This window comes from Bombina bombina, chromosome 4 (assembly GCF_027579735.1).
Source record: "Bombina bombina isolate aBomBom1 chromosome 4, aBomBom1.pri, whole genome shotgun sequence".
NCBI classification, from domain to species: Eukaryota; Metazoa; Chordata; class Amphibia; order Anura; family Bombinatoridae; genus Bombina; species Bombina bombina.
This window is the reverse complement of record NC_069502.1, coordinates 1,111,701,719-1,111,717,139: the sequence shown is the minus strand read 5'-3', so window position 1 is coordinate 1,111,717,139 and position 15,421 is coordinate 1,111,701,719. Positions and strand designations below refer to the sequence as shown.

The 15,421-nt window shown below is 34.8% G+C and overlaps 1 protein-coding gene across 1 annotated transcript in view; it reads left to right on the top strand.

Moving 5' to 3' along the window:
* Positions 1-15,421, top strand: part of KCNH1 (potassium voltage-gated channel subfamily H member 1) — an 867,393-nt gene that overhangs the window by 79,321 nt on the left and 772,651 nt on the right. Inside the window, exons 2-3 of the mRNA XM_053712386.1 lie at positions 2,622-2,745; positions 10,676-10,782. Coding sequence (XP_053568361.1) covers positions 2,622-2,745; positions 10,676-10,782 — 231 coding nt within the window. The remainder of the gene's footprint in view (positions 1-2,621; positions 2,746-10,675; positions 10,783-15,421) is intronic.

Below are 15,421 nucleotides of genomic sequence, written 5' to 3'. Positions count from 1 at the left end.
GGAATTTAATACAACAATATAGCAAATACCTATATATTGCCATGTTGACTGAGGACATTTATTTTGGACATTGGTTTGGTCCTTTTGCTTTGTCATATAACATAGTTTCTATAACAAACATCGGTATTTTTATTTACATCAAGATTATGTTCAGAATTCCCCAAAAAACTAATATGTACATAAAGTTCTTTCAAACTAATTTATGGATCATTATAAATTATGTTTATCTTATCCTTTTGCATAATTTGCATCAATGTCCTTTTAAGATGGTCTGGAAAAAATATATCATGTTGCTATTATCTCAAATGGATTTCTATTGAATAGGCTCATCGTGAAATGCTTTTTGTTTTCATATAATAGGTAATCCTGCTATATTTACTGCAATCCTCCTAATGCTTCTGTATCTGTGTTTTATATGGTTCGTTACCTGTTTTATGGATATTACAAGTGTATCAGTAAAGGTGCAATATGTTCATAATGAAGAATATATAAAAAAATAAAATACTATTTAACTCATTAAGTATTATGGTGTCAATCAAACAAAATACAATATAAGTATACATTGAGGCAGCCATGTTAATGAAAACACCGATAATAGATCATTAGGTTGTAATATAATCTATATGTTTTTAATAAATCATCCAAGAAATAAGGAATTTGAAAATTTTAACAAAAGGAAATACAGGCAAAAAATAAATAAATAAATATCCGAATATATAAAAACTACCTATCCATGTAAAAATAATTTGAATATATAGATACGGAACCGGTTACATGCTAGTTCATTTTCAGAAAAGGCTTGTGGTCTACTGTCTTCTAGCAACATAAATATTTCAGTACATAGGAGACACTTTTAAAACCATTTGCTCTTATCCACAGATTTCTTAGTGTGTAATCTCAATGCACATTAACTCGATCCTGCATTGCAGCACCTCAATCCTTTAAGCCTCTTTTTGGCTTTCAAGTCAGTCAAACAGTTTAAAAGGTCCTTTCCATTAGAGGAAAACAGACATTGCATAAGATGTATATTTCATGTAATAAACTTGAATCCAAGAAAGAAAAAAAAATATTCTCTTGTTTGAATACACAAATTAATATAATATTTTACTTTTTTGAAAGTACTTGTAGCTCAGTGGAGAGAGTCATATTGTAATTGGTGCACTAATTATCTTATAACCAGTTTAATTAATGATTATTAATGTCAATTGAATAGGGGTGTAAGAAACAATGGTTGGATGACGTTAGAAAAAAAAGTAAAATATTTTAAAAAAATTGTCCCAGCACTACCAAAATAACTATTTTTTGAGCAATTGTTAAATAATCATTTTTAGTTATGTCTTTATGCTACATCTGATGTTTATTGTTGAAATATGTGGCTTTATGACTAAAGCCATTTTTTAAAATTATTTGAGAATGATCAGACACTTTACTAGGAAATATGAATGGTCTGAGATTCTAGTAATTTTTTTTGGTAATGTTTTCAAATTTAAAGCCATTCCAAGACCTGGAGATTTTTCTTTTTTTAAAAAATAATTATCATCTCTCCCTTCTCGCTCTTAACTATCTTTCTCCACTCCCTTCTCTTTTCAATCTCTCTTTTTATCCTGTCCCTTCTCTCTCAGGCCATATCTTCTCTTTACACTCTTTCTTTCCCCACTCATATATCTTCACTCTTTTTTTTCTCTACGCTCTTTTAACTCTACCTTCTTCTACATTACAATCTCTTTCTCTTTGCCCCCTTTACCCTCTAAGCACTTATGGGGTCACCACAGTCCTAGAGGCATAGCATATCCTTGCCCTTTCATGGCTATGTAATATGCCCTTAGGTAATAGTTCTAGCACATAGCCCCAAATGTGTGTTTGTCCTTACTGCAATAGGAAAGTACATTCATCAAATACAACGTGCCAACTTTGCCACTTACAACATGCCACCAGACTTCAGACTCAACATTCTCTAAATAACTTTCAACCATTACATTTTCACTCGCCAATGACTAGTGGGCTATTGGAAATTTTGAGCCATGTGTATATATATATATATTTATATATATATATATATATATATATACAGTATATATAAATATATATATATATATATATATATATATATATATATATATATATATAGTAGATAGCGCACTCCCACTCGCCAAATTCTATAGACCAGGGTGCATAGGCAGTCAAAATAGAAAAATTCAATACATGCACTCTCTGTATTTATAGCACAGCAATCTTTAATATGTTGTGACATTTCGAGATTTAAAAATAGTTTCTTCTAAGTGAACACTTAGCATTAAGACTTCTAAAAATGATTATATACATAGAGACTTTTTTAAATAGACTTAAAAGTTTTAGCTGGTGACAATGTCAGTTTAATTTTATTCTAGCTTTAAAGTGACTGAGAAATCCTCTAAGCATTTTCTTTCTCGCTTAATAAAATTGAAAATATAATATTGGTTTAATTTTGTTCTAACACTGAACTAACTTTTCTTATTTCCCACAACACCTTCAAAGATGTAATTGATATTATGCTGATAAATACACAGTGGTACTGGAACTTTGTAACATAAAATCTAATAGGTTTGACAATAAAATATTTGTTTTATGTTTATTTTGAACAGATACTAATTTTGTCTTGGGTAATGCCCAGATAGTGGATTGGCCAATTGTCTACAGCAATGATGGATTTTGCAAGCTTTCAGGATACCATAGAGCAGAGGTTATGCAAAAAAGCAGCACTTGCAGGTATTAATGAATGTTTCTCTATATTTCACTTCAGTAGCATGAACTGTAACTGACGTGTTTTATTTGTATTATTAAACAAATTATGTGGCACAACAATTGTTATGCTTATTTATGCATTTAAAGAATAAGTAGAACAGGGACTTCAGAATGGTGCGTACTTCCAGCACAGATATATAATTTATATCCTCATGCAAAATCTCAGTTATGAGTTCCTGGTTAATAATATATACAAATCCCTGTAGAGAATATATTGCTCAAGAACAAAATATGACAATGCATAAAACCACTAAATCTATCAAACTATTTAATTTTCTTATATGTTTTAAAAATGTATGCAAAAAATGTTATTACAATGAAATAAAAATCATTTTATAATTTAAAAGGACATAAAAAAATATTATTTATGTATAAAGCGCCAGCAGATGCTGCAGTGCTGTCCATGGGTACAAAGATAAAAGTACAAAAGTGATGCAATACAATACAATATAAGATAATAGATAAAATTAAACAAACAAATACAGGGGGAATTGAGGGCCCTGTTCCCGTGGGAACTTACAGTCTAGCTGGGTAGGAGGGTGAGAAACAGGAGGTGGGGGCTGCAAAGGTGATAATGTGGAGTTAGAAGAGGGCAACTATTAGGCAAGTGGAATTCATTTATTAATGATTTGATGATAGGCTTCCCTGAACAAAAAGGTCTTTAGGGAGCGTTTAAAGGAGGAGAAGTTAGGGGAAAGTCTGACAGCTTCTAGGAAGTGCATTCCAGAGGGTTGGTGCCGCACCTAGCATGGGAGGAGGTGATGGAAGACGATGCAAGGAGCAGGTCATTGTTGGATCTTAGGGGGTTGGCTGGAGTATATTTGTTGATGAATGAGGACAGGTGGGGGGGCTGCATTGGTAAGGGCTTTGTAGGTCAGGGTGAGAATTTTGAATTTAATTCTGCTGTGAATGGGGAGCCAGTGAAGGGACTCGCAGAGAGGTGCAGCTGATAAAGAGCATCGGGAGAGGTGGATTAGTCTAGCAGAGGCATTTAGGATGGATTGAAGGGGGGAGAGGTGGTAGAGAGGAAGGCCAGTTAGTTGGTTATCACAGTAGTCAAGTCAGGAAATTACTAGGGAGTGGATTAGCTGTTTAGTAGTTTCAGCACTCAGAAATGGGCAAATTTTGGAGATATTGCGTAGGTGGTTGCAACAAGATGAAGAGAGGAATTAGATGTGGGGTATAACAGACAGACTGGAGTCAAGTGTAACTCCTTGACAGCGGACTTGGGGTGATGGGGAGATAGTCGTGTCGCCAACAGTGATTGAAAAGTTAGAAACTAGAGTAGAATTAGAGCACAGTGCTCCAGACAGCATGGCTATTTAAGTATTTTTGCTTATTTTTGAAATTTAAATACTTGCCAGCAATTTTTTTATGCAAACTATTTTTAATTAATTAGCCCTTTTAGGATATGCACAGATCTCAACCTGTTTTATGGCAGTTTAATATATCACTTTCAGACTATGGGGTAGATTTAATAAGCAGCGGATGTTGCTTTCTACCCCCATAGTTTCCAGCTCGCCAGAAACTGGAGTTAAGAAGCAGACGTCTTAAGAAGTGGGCGGACTGCAATCATCCCAATTCGATTGGGATGATTGACACCCCCTTTCACGCCCATATGCCAAACACATTTTTCGTTTTTTACAATTATTGGATAAAAAAATAATTCTCAGCGTTGTTCTGAGAGTTTCCTAGACAACTCATATTTATTTTTGTCAGCAGACTTTTTTAGTAAATACTTTTAGTGAGCATACATTTGAAAAAATGGAAAAAAATATCACGAAGCTTGTTTTGTAAACAATAATATCAGTATTTTCTAAATTAGAATGGCATGACATTTTGACAATGTATACATGCTCTTAAATTAGGGACCACATAGTGGGGCTGAGACAGTGGCTTCTAAAGGGATACTAAACCCAATTTTTTTCTTTCATGATTCAGATAGAGCATGAGATTTTAAGCACCTTTCTAATTTACTCCTACTATCAATTTTTCTTTGTTCTCATGCTATCTTGATTTGAAAAAGCAGTACTGTAAGCTTTAGAGCCGGACCATTTTTTGTTCAGCACCTGGGTAGCACTTGCTGATTTGTGGCTAAATGTAGCAAACCAATCAGCAAGCTCTACCAAGGTGCTGAACTAAAAATGGGCCGGCTCCTAACCTTTTATTACTGCTTTTTCAAATCAAGATAACATGAGAACAAAGAAAAATTGATAATAGGAGTAAATTAGAAAGTTGCTTAACATTGCATGTTCTATCAGAATCATGAAAGAAAAGATGTGGGGTTAGTATCCCTTTAAGAGCCCTGTAACTCCAGCAAAAGCAGTGACGAATGGGTTTTATTGGCTACTTATAAGGTTGTATATAACATACCTACACTCCTTGTGCTGACAAGGTTATATATATATACATTTTGTCAAAAACTAAACTTAGCAAGGTTAGCTCTTCCAATCCACCTCCAACTTTAGGTGATTTTCTTTTAGCAGGCTAAGATGATACAGCCAGTCAGAGGCCTTAGTGATAGAGCAAAAGATCTACTCTGATTGTATGCTTCTGAGATTTTTTTTTTAGGGGATTAAAAAATACAAATGTGCATGTATTGTAGCAAGCCACTGAGGTGCTTAAGTATATATATCAATAATAAAAAAAAAATAGGCTTTTATTCAAGCATCATGGCACACAACAGCAACCAGCTGGTTGCTTTGTGTGCCTTAATGCTTGAAAAAAAACATCAGATTCTCCTTAAGACTGGGTGCTGTGGACTCTGTTTTTTGTGATTTGAGGGGTTGTTGCATATTGGTTTCAGGAGGGGGGTGTCAGTTCAGGACTGGGCATTGGGCACACCATACCAGCTGGAAATCAGTACTTATCTGTTCAGGACGTCCAGGAGAATAGATTTCAGACCACGCAGCTATGATTCCAAAAGCTATTCTGTTTATTGCAAGTTGAAAGGCACTGTTTTATAGCCAAGAGTTACAGCATATAGGTTTAACAAGTGACGTATTCATAATTACATCATTTCACATGGTATTTCTATAAGAACAAAGAAACTCATAGAAAATATAATTGGAATAAAAGGAGTGTTAGGGAGTCATTTCTACAGAAATACCTAACTACAGATAAACAGTAACTGGGCCTCCTGGCCCAGCACAAATCACAGTCGTTTGACATCTTGTAGAGATAACAATGCATCCATGCACATCTTCAGGGTCATTCTCAGGGCTATTATATCTATGCAAGTCTCCCTAACATCAGCATATTTCTTACTACATAATAAACCACTATAATAAAAGATTCATTACCCAAGATGGATGCCTAAGACAAAATGGTGGCGAAGAACAAGATGGCGCTAGTCATGCTAACAATAATTCCTAACAGGGGTGTTTGCGGTTTCCCCTATATCACTGGCACCAGGTACAGTGTTTGTAATTTGGACTGTTGTCAGTATATATCAATGATATTGTAATTTTTCCTCTATTTTTCTCAACACTAGAAAACTAGCACTATGGTTTGACTTAGGTATTAGACATGAGCAGCAGCTCACATCTGAGGAGCTACCAAGCATTTATATTGGAGCTTTTTTGATTCAATGAGCAGTTATAAGATCTTGAGACAATGGGGCCTATTTATTAAAGGTCTTGCGGACCTGATCCGACAGTGCTGATCAGGTCCGCAAGACCTTGCAGAATGCGGAGAGCAATACGCTCTCCGCATTTAACATTGTACCATCAGCTCACAAGAGCTGCTGGTGCAACGCCGCCCCCTGCTGACTCGCGGGAGCTGTCAATCAACCTATCGTACTCGATCGGGTTGATTTCCGGCGATTCCTCTCCACCTGCTCAGAGCAGGCGGACAGGGTTATGGAGCAGCGGTCTTTAGACCGCTGCTTCATAACTTGTGTTTCTGGCGAGTCTGAAGACTCGCCAGAAACACGGGCCCATAAGCTCCGTACTGAGCTTGATACATGGGCCCCTATATGTTTAAAAGGATAGTAAGTCATAATTAGATATTTGTGATTCAGAACGAGTATATAATTTTAGACAATTTTCAAATTTACTTCTATTAAGTAATTTGCTTCTTTCTCCTGTTATCCTTTGTTGAAGGGTTTATCTAGGTAAGCTCAGGAGCAGCAAAGCTAGCTGCTGATTGGTGACTGCATATATATATGCCTGTGGTCATTAGCTCACCCCATGTGTTCAGTTAGCAACCAATAGTGCATTGCGGCTCCTTCAATGAATGATACCATGAGAATGAAGCAAATTTAATAATAAAAGTAAATTGGAAAGTTGTTTAAAATCATATGTTCTATCAGAATCATGGAAAAAATTTTTTAGGTTTGATGTCTCTTTAATGCAGCTTTACTGCTTACGTTTTTTGGCCTTTGATTTGCTGTTATATCATCATGTTCTCTTAAAACAATTACACCGAATAAGTGCTTTGTGCTTGAAGTGCAAAACTTGGTGAGTTTAAAGGTGATTTTTGCCTTAAAGTAATCTTGAATTATAAAAAATCTAAGCATTTTACAGCAGCTGAACATGGAATCTAAGCATTTTACAGCAGCTGAACATAGAATCTAAGCATTTTACAGCAGCTGAACATGGACTGAAAGTCTTGTATTAAAGTTAAGAAATAACTTCCATATTACTTTAACCACTGCCAAGTCTGCTGAGATTTTACTCCCTGTAACAAAAATCCTTTGTATCAAGATATAGCACTTAACATATACAAATGATTACTCTAGCTGCAATTTAGTATGTTAAATCTGAGACTGTCAACTTTTGTATAATTGCATAGCAATTGCCACAAAAAATCACAGATTGTTCTATGAATAATAATGTGGATTTCAATTACAAATATACTTATGTAGGGATTAACATCATATTCCTACTATATTAACTTCCATATGGCTTGTTATCCAACGTTTGACAAAATGTTCCCAATTATTTGCTGGTAATGTGCAGATATTAGTGAAGCTGTATTTAAAAAAAAAGGTGATACATTTGAATACATTTACTCTAATTGCCATAACAGATGAACGTAGAGAGTTAGAAGTGAATGAAGAGATATTAAAAGAGAGAGTCAGAGGCAGGGTCAAAATAAATAAGAAGAAAGAGCTAGTTAGTTAAAATAAAGCTAAAGAACACTGTAAGAAATAGTTAAGCTTATTCAAAATTTTACAGAGTAGGATATAATTATCGTATTAAAAGTGATCACAACAATATATATATACACACACACACATATATATATATATATATATATATATATATATATATATATATATATATGATCCCTGTGGATCCTATATTACTTACTCCCCTGAGACCATCTATTGGTCCAAAGCTTTTTTATTTTTTTTAATTACGCAGCAGGACAGTACAACAGAAGGCATGTTGATGTAGCATATGTATTAGACAAGGGAGGAGCAGTTGATGTAGCATATCTAGATTTCAGCAAAGCATTTGACACCGTCCCACACAATAAACTTATTCACAAACTATATCTCCTTGGTCTAGATTCAAAAATTGTGAACTGGGTGGAATGCTGGCTTAAGGACAGAAAACAAAGTGTCTTAGTAAATGGAGTTCATTCAGCAGAGGGGGCTGTTACTAGTGGTGTTCCTCAGGGGTCAGTTCTGGGGCCTGTTTTGTTTAACATATTTATCTGCGATATCAGCAAAGGGCTACAGGGGAAAGTATGTCTCTTTGCAGATGATACAAAAATTTGCAACAGAGTGGATGTTCCAGGGGGGGTAGACAAAATGAGAAGTGATATACAACAATTGGAGGATTGGACAAATGACTGGGGTCTAAAGTTTAACACAGCAAAGTGTAAAATAATGCATTTAGGGAAGAAAAATCCAAATGTTAATTACAGACTCAATGACACTTTACTGACTGTTACAGACGAGGAACAGGACTTGGGAATTATTATTTCAGATGATTTAAAACTTAGTAAACAATGTAGTAATGCAGCGAGTAAGGCTAGCAGAATGCTTGGATGTATTGGTAGAGGTATTTGCAGCAGAAATAGTAAGGTTCTTATGCCACTTTATAGATCATTAGTTAGGCCTCATCTTGAGTATTGTGTGCAGTTCTGGAGACCATATCTTCAGAAGGATATTAACAAACTTGAATCTGTGCAAAGGAGGGCTACCAAAATGGTACATGGTCTAAAAAATAAAACTTACCAGGATAGGCTCAATGACCTAAATATGTATAGCTTAGAGGAGAGAAGGGAAAGAGGTGATATGATAGCAACTTTCAAGTACATTAAAGGGTTTAGTAAAACTGAGGCTGTGGGTATTTTACATAAAATGGAAAATTCAAGAACAAGGGGTCATGAGCTCAAGCTAAAGGGTAGTAGATTCAGAAGTAATTTGAGGAAGCACTTCTTTACAGAAAGAGTGATTGATTTATGGAATAAACTTCCTCAAGAGGTAGTAGCAACAAACACTGTGGGGGACTTTAAAAATGCATGGGACAAGCATAGGGCTATCCTACGAACTAGATAAGTTTATACTGTTAGGTAAGGTCGGGCAGACTTGCTGGGCCTATGGCTCTTATCTGCCGTCAATATCTATGTTTCTATGTTTCTATGTCACCAACTCTATTGTCAGGAAGGACAGCGCACTGCTGACACCTCCACTTTAGCAGCATCTGTTACATACCAAATGGTTAATTGACAGGGGTATGTAAAATAAAAACCAGTGGGAGTCTAAAATATATATATTTAAATGTCTGTATGACCACTTTGTGTTTTCTTTTAAATGTTAAGGTTTCTTTAAAGATAGATAAGTTTGAGAGGGGAGCAGAAATAAATAATAGAAATGTAAACATTAGAGAAATAAGGAAGAGAGAAAAAGAGAGAAAAATGAAAGATGGTGGTAAACATTAAAGGAAATGGACGATAAATAAATATATATCTAAAGGGCACAGTGAAGATTTTAAAAGGGAGATATAACCAAGGAATGCAGGTGAAATAGACCAGATGCTTGCACTTAAACTTTAGGGACAGTCTACACCAGAATTTTTATTGTTTTAAAAAATAGATAATCCCTTTATTACCCATTTCCCAGTTTTGCATAACTAACACATTTATAATAATATACTTTTAACCTCTGTGATTATCTTGTATCTAAGCCTCTGCAAACGGCCCCTTTTTTCAGTTCTTTTGACAGACTTGCAGTCTAGCCAATCAGTGCCTGCTCCCAGATAACTTCTCGTGCACGAGCACAGTGTTATCTATATGAAATACGTGAACTAACACCCTCTAGTGGTGAAAAACTGTTAAAATCCAATCTGAAAGAGGTGGGCTTCAAGGTCTAAGAAATTAGCATATGAACCTCCTAGGTTAAGCTTTCAACTAAGAATACCAAGAGAACAAAGCAAAATTGGTGATAAAAGTAAATTGGAAAATTGTTTAAAATTACATGCTTTATCTGAATCATGAAAGTTTATTTTGGCCTAGACTGTCCCTTTAACATTTCTGCAACCTTGGTGCATTTGGCTCTTTTCATGATGTTCCCATTGAGTTTCTTAATTGTAGACATAAATAAGCAGTGCCATAATTATATGAAATGATTTATATACAGCAACACGGTATTGAATGACAGTGTTATCCACACTGTCATCCAGTTTGTGTGGCTAGTGGTTCTTCAAAATTGGTCTGGGGTAGCAATTATATGGTGTAGGTGCTTTAGTTGATTAGGGGATTTATTTTGATTGCAAATTTGCATTTCAGGTATATGGTGATTGTTTTGGGGAATTTTGCGGGATCTGAATATATGGGTCCTGGATTCCAATAATACTTTTTAAATCCGATAAGGGCTCCATGGATAATTTAATTTTGGAAGAACTGATTTAAATAATCCATTTGTATTGGTGTTTTTCAGCTTTATGTATGGAGAGCTGACTGACAAAGAAACAATTGACAAAGTTCGGCAGACCTTTGAGAATTATGAAATGAATTCCTTTGAAATTTTAATGTATAAAAAAAATAGTAAGTACCCGCATACCTTGATATATCTATACATCTGCATGCGTTTTTGTTGTGCAAGGCTATTTTTTTCTTTTATTGTATGTGAGATAAGAGAATTTCTTTGCCAAGATTTTATTCATCCACTGCAGTGATCATTAACAAAACAATGAGTTCTGTGTGATTGCTAAATTGCCAAACCACCTCTGTTCATTATGTTTCCTTGCTAGAGAACTGTTTTACTTGCTAATCTATTTGCATTCATAAAAAATGTATGCCACAGAGAAATAGAGTGAATATAGGTTATTGCATTTTGCATTGTTTCCACCAATGTCTGTTTGCAAAATCCATTTTCTGGAGATGTTGAAAAATGTATATTGTATAATGCTACAATAGAGCTTGGGACATATACCCCTGGTTGTCCTCTGGCAGCCGAGTGGTTAAATTATTTCTGTATTATGGGTCTCATGTTTTATAAATTATTCAGGTTTGTAAACTCAGATTATATGATCTTCTAATAAATAATCATTGTGTAACTAAGCCAATATGTATAGGATCACGTCTTTGAAGCCATTGAGGCATAAAATTTTACTATCATTGCAATATAATTATCATTCTGTGATCCGGAGGATTGTTTTGACACTAAGCTACGCTACAGTAAATTTTCCATTGCTTGTGTATTCTCTACACCCCATGTCATCATTTGAGCCATCAAGCAGTATTTTATTATTTTTCAGTCTTAGATCAAAAAAGTAGTGAATATTTTTGAATGGATAACCAGTTATAAAAGAGAAACTTATCTATGATATTTTAGGTCATTTTCTTTAATCAATAAATATTTTTTCTTCTGCCTTTTTACCTGTAAAATAGCAATATACGGTGTATTTGGCTGTGAAATAGAGCAATGCACAATTATCATTACAAACCAGTTGTTCCCAAACCTTTTCATGTCACTGCCCCTTGGCTCCATAAACTCATCATCAGCACCCCTTAACATAATCTATAAAAAATATTTAGACCAGGAGCCCCATTTATTAAAGCCCGGATGGAAAAGGTTCACCTCTGAGAATCTTATCCGCCAGGCATTGTGACAAGTGGACTGCATCTGCTGCCCTCATTTAACATTGCACTAGCCATGCCCCCTACTTTTGCGCAGCTAATCACGCAAGAGCAGGACTTGTCAATCATCCCAATTGAATCTCATTGTGATTATTTAACTCCACCAGCCTTGAGGTGGCGGAGAGTTTCAGGAGCATCGGTCATAAATAGGACCAGAGCAATGCGTAACCCTTAATAAAGATAATGAGGCAATACAATCTAAATGAGTACTAATTAAATATAATCACATTTTAAAAGAATGTTTAAAATTTTATTAAAATTTGATTATATTTATTTTCTGATACCAGCTTTTTAAAGTCGATAGTCTTTGTGCAAGAGTCTTATAACCCACATTTAGTAAAATTTACCTTAGCAGGAGTCTTAAATCGCTATAGTTGGAGATCTGGAGTCAATGTATTTGCTTGGGGGTATAGTTGTGCTACTGCACCAATAAATCAACTTTATAGAAAGTGTATTCTACTTACCGAAGTGTTAGTGCACAACCAGATTATTTCTGATGACAGAAAACTTAAATCCTTAGAATGTTGACGGTGTATGAAGCTACTCAGACAAGCACAACAGACTCTTTCTGTGTTTTCTGATACTACACAATGATTCTATATTATGCAGCTAATTTTAATAATGCATGCTAATGTACAGCATTGGCAAATCAAAGAATGCAAGCATATAGTACAAGTCACTGCAATTTATCATAGTGAAAGTAAATGTAAGTTGCTGATAAACCTGAACTATCATAGATGAAAAAGAATTGAAGTCAAAGAGCAGTACAACTATAAATACTTTGCTCATCTAGGATAAAGCTCAACAAGTTATAATTATATTTTGAGAGTCTACTAGCCTCTTCTTCCACTCCTTTCCTACTAGTGCCCCTATGGTAATTCCAGTGCTCCCCTTCCAACTCTCATGCCTTTTAGTGCCCCAACATTAATACTTCCCCAGGGGGCAGTACCACCCACTATTGGAACTACTGTTATAAACTATTGTTGCTGTCTGATACTTCAAATGCCTTATTAGTAAATGGATTGACTTGTACAATTCTTTCTGTAATTTTGTCATATCTATTTAACACAGAATAACCGATAATAATAATAATAATAATAGGCTCTGTATTATAGAGAAGTTAGAGAACCCGTTGCTAAAATTTTGGAATTTCACCAGAACCAGAATTGCCATCACTGGACACGCCCCTTATCACAACAGCAAGTAGAGTTACATTATGATCAATGGAGCTACATCTATATTGTAACTTCTCACCCCAAAGATGAAGTTCCACAGCCAAAGATAACCACATCACAAAAACACCCTCAAAACATTACTAGCCAAATAAAACTGTCCATGTGTAATAAAATCCACTCTAATATAGGCATAAAAGAATACCTGAAAACAGCGAAATTGAAAAATAAATAAGCAAATAAATAAATAAATAAAAAGGAGACAACATTGTCAAATGTTTAGACTTGACCACAAGTTGAAATACTTCACAAGGGCTTGAATGTGGTGTAGGTGAAAAAACCCTTTCATGCCTTTAGAATGCCCCAGAAAATTCATGATCATCCCTTTCTTGGCTGTTCTTGTTCTATCGACTGAGACGACTTTACCCTAATAAAACAGACATGCCATTATTTATGTAATTATCGCTTTTCCATATTCCTAATTTTCCTCATTTTCTATGCAAGATGTTATATATTGGGGAACTTAATACAACTATGGGCCAGATTACGAGTGGAGCAGTATTTATTGTATTACAAGTTGAAAGTAAAACCTGATGCAATCAAGAAGTCAAAGTTAGAATATTGTGACCATGTTAACGTATTCCCCATAAAAGTCAATGTAGCAAAAAGAAGTTGAAAAAACAAGGAAGATAAAGATATATATATAAAAATAAACTATATTAACAATACATATAGTATCTGATGTATAGCTAGACTGAATAAATAATAATTAATAATCATTAAATAGCAGTACAAATTTATATGCAATGTCAATTCATATATAAACAAAAAGGTATTCCAGTCCAAAGGTTTTGCATGTAATACACAAAAGAATCCGGCTGCTCCTCTATAGCAGGTGAATCCACAGACCTTGATTGTATGCAAAGAATCTAAAAAGACAGAGGAGAGGTGCGCAGACCCAAATGTAGAGTATAAAACGTTTTAATAAAAATTCACACAGACAAATGGCAACTCACAAAGTGCAAGAATTAAAACAGCATATCACGTGTTAAAAACACTGTAAAACTTATCCCCTCAACGAGTGTATCCAGGACAGTTCCAGGAATGAACAGGTGTGTATTCAGGACAGCTCCAGGAAAAAGCAAGTTTGTAGCTGAGTGTGTTCCCACAGAAGCCAGAGACCAGGCTGGCAGAGTGTAAAAAGTCAGTTTTCAGGGTTATACACAATTAAAAAGATGTTAAGCTAACAAGTTGTAAGCAAATACATATGATCCTAGGCTCTCAAATCGCAAAGTTCCTTGCTGCAGACTTAGAACTGAGGACGGCCTCACAGGATCGAGCGGCTGACGTAAAAGGGGCGGGGCTCTACGCGTTTCGTCCCAGTGACGTAGGGACTTTCTCAAGAGTGATTTGTTTGGATCGTACATACCCTTTTGTAAGCAGTGTGTATTAACACTCCCACATGTTCCACCAATAGGATGAATGTTGCTTGTCAATGAAAAATAACGTTAATGATATGCACGATCCAAAAGGGGAATGTGAACAGACGCTTTTAATAGCGTACCAAAGGATGTCTAAAATTCGATCAGTAAAATGGCTAAAAAATGTCTATATATAAAACAATAAAAAAAATTATATTTCACAAATCTGATATAATTATAAAAGGGAACAAAGGCGCTGGAGAACTACATTTCTTATGATGGTACAAATTGATTGATATATACATCGTCTTAATATAACAATAAATTAGTAATATATAATATAGTAAGTATAAGTATATTAAAAATTCCAACAATTCCTAAAAACATAACCATATTTTATAATAATAACGATAAAAACGAAATATCACTTGATACAATGGAAGCTAAAATATGTTTGAGTCCCTTGCTTAAAAATAAATATCATATAGGGCAAAAACGTAAAATCCATTAGAGAAAAAGTTAATAAATTTCTAGATATAAAGGACTAAAGAAAGGCTTGAAGATCAATATCAATGTTTAAACCGTTGGGTTCCAGACAGTTAAGGGTCTTTAAAAAAGTCTCCCTCTTTCTAAGATTTAAAAGCCTGTTGGTATCCCATACACTAGGTTTTACCCATTCTATGATTTTAACAGACAAGTCAGATGGATTGCAGTTGTGAAACAACTTAAAATGACGTGAGACACTGTGATTATCAAACCCAGATTCTATATTTCTTATATGCTCCCTGACCCTATATTTTATTTTACGCTTCGTGCGACCTATGTATATTAACCCACATTTACATATCAATTGGTAGACTACATAGGTGGTATGGCAGGTGCACCTATCCTTGCAGGGGTATCTTTTTGTTCCATTATAATTTAAAAAATGGCTAGAATTACAGTCTATTA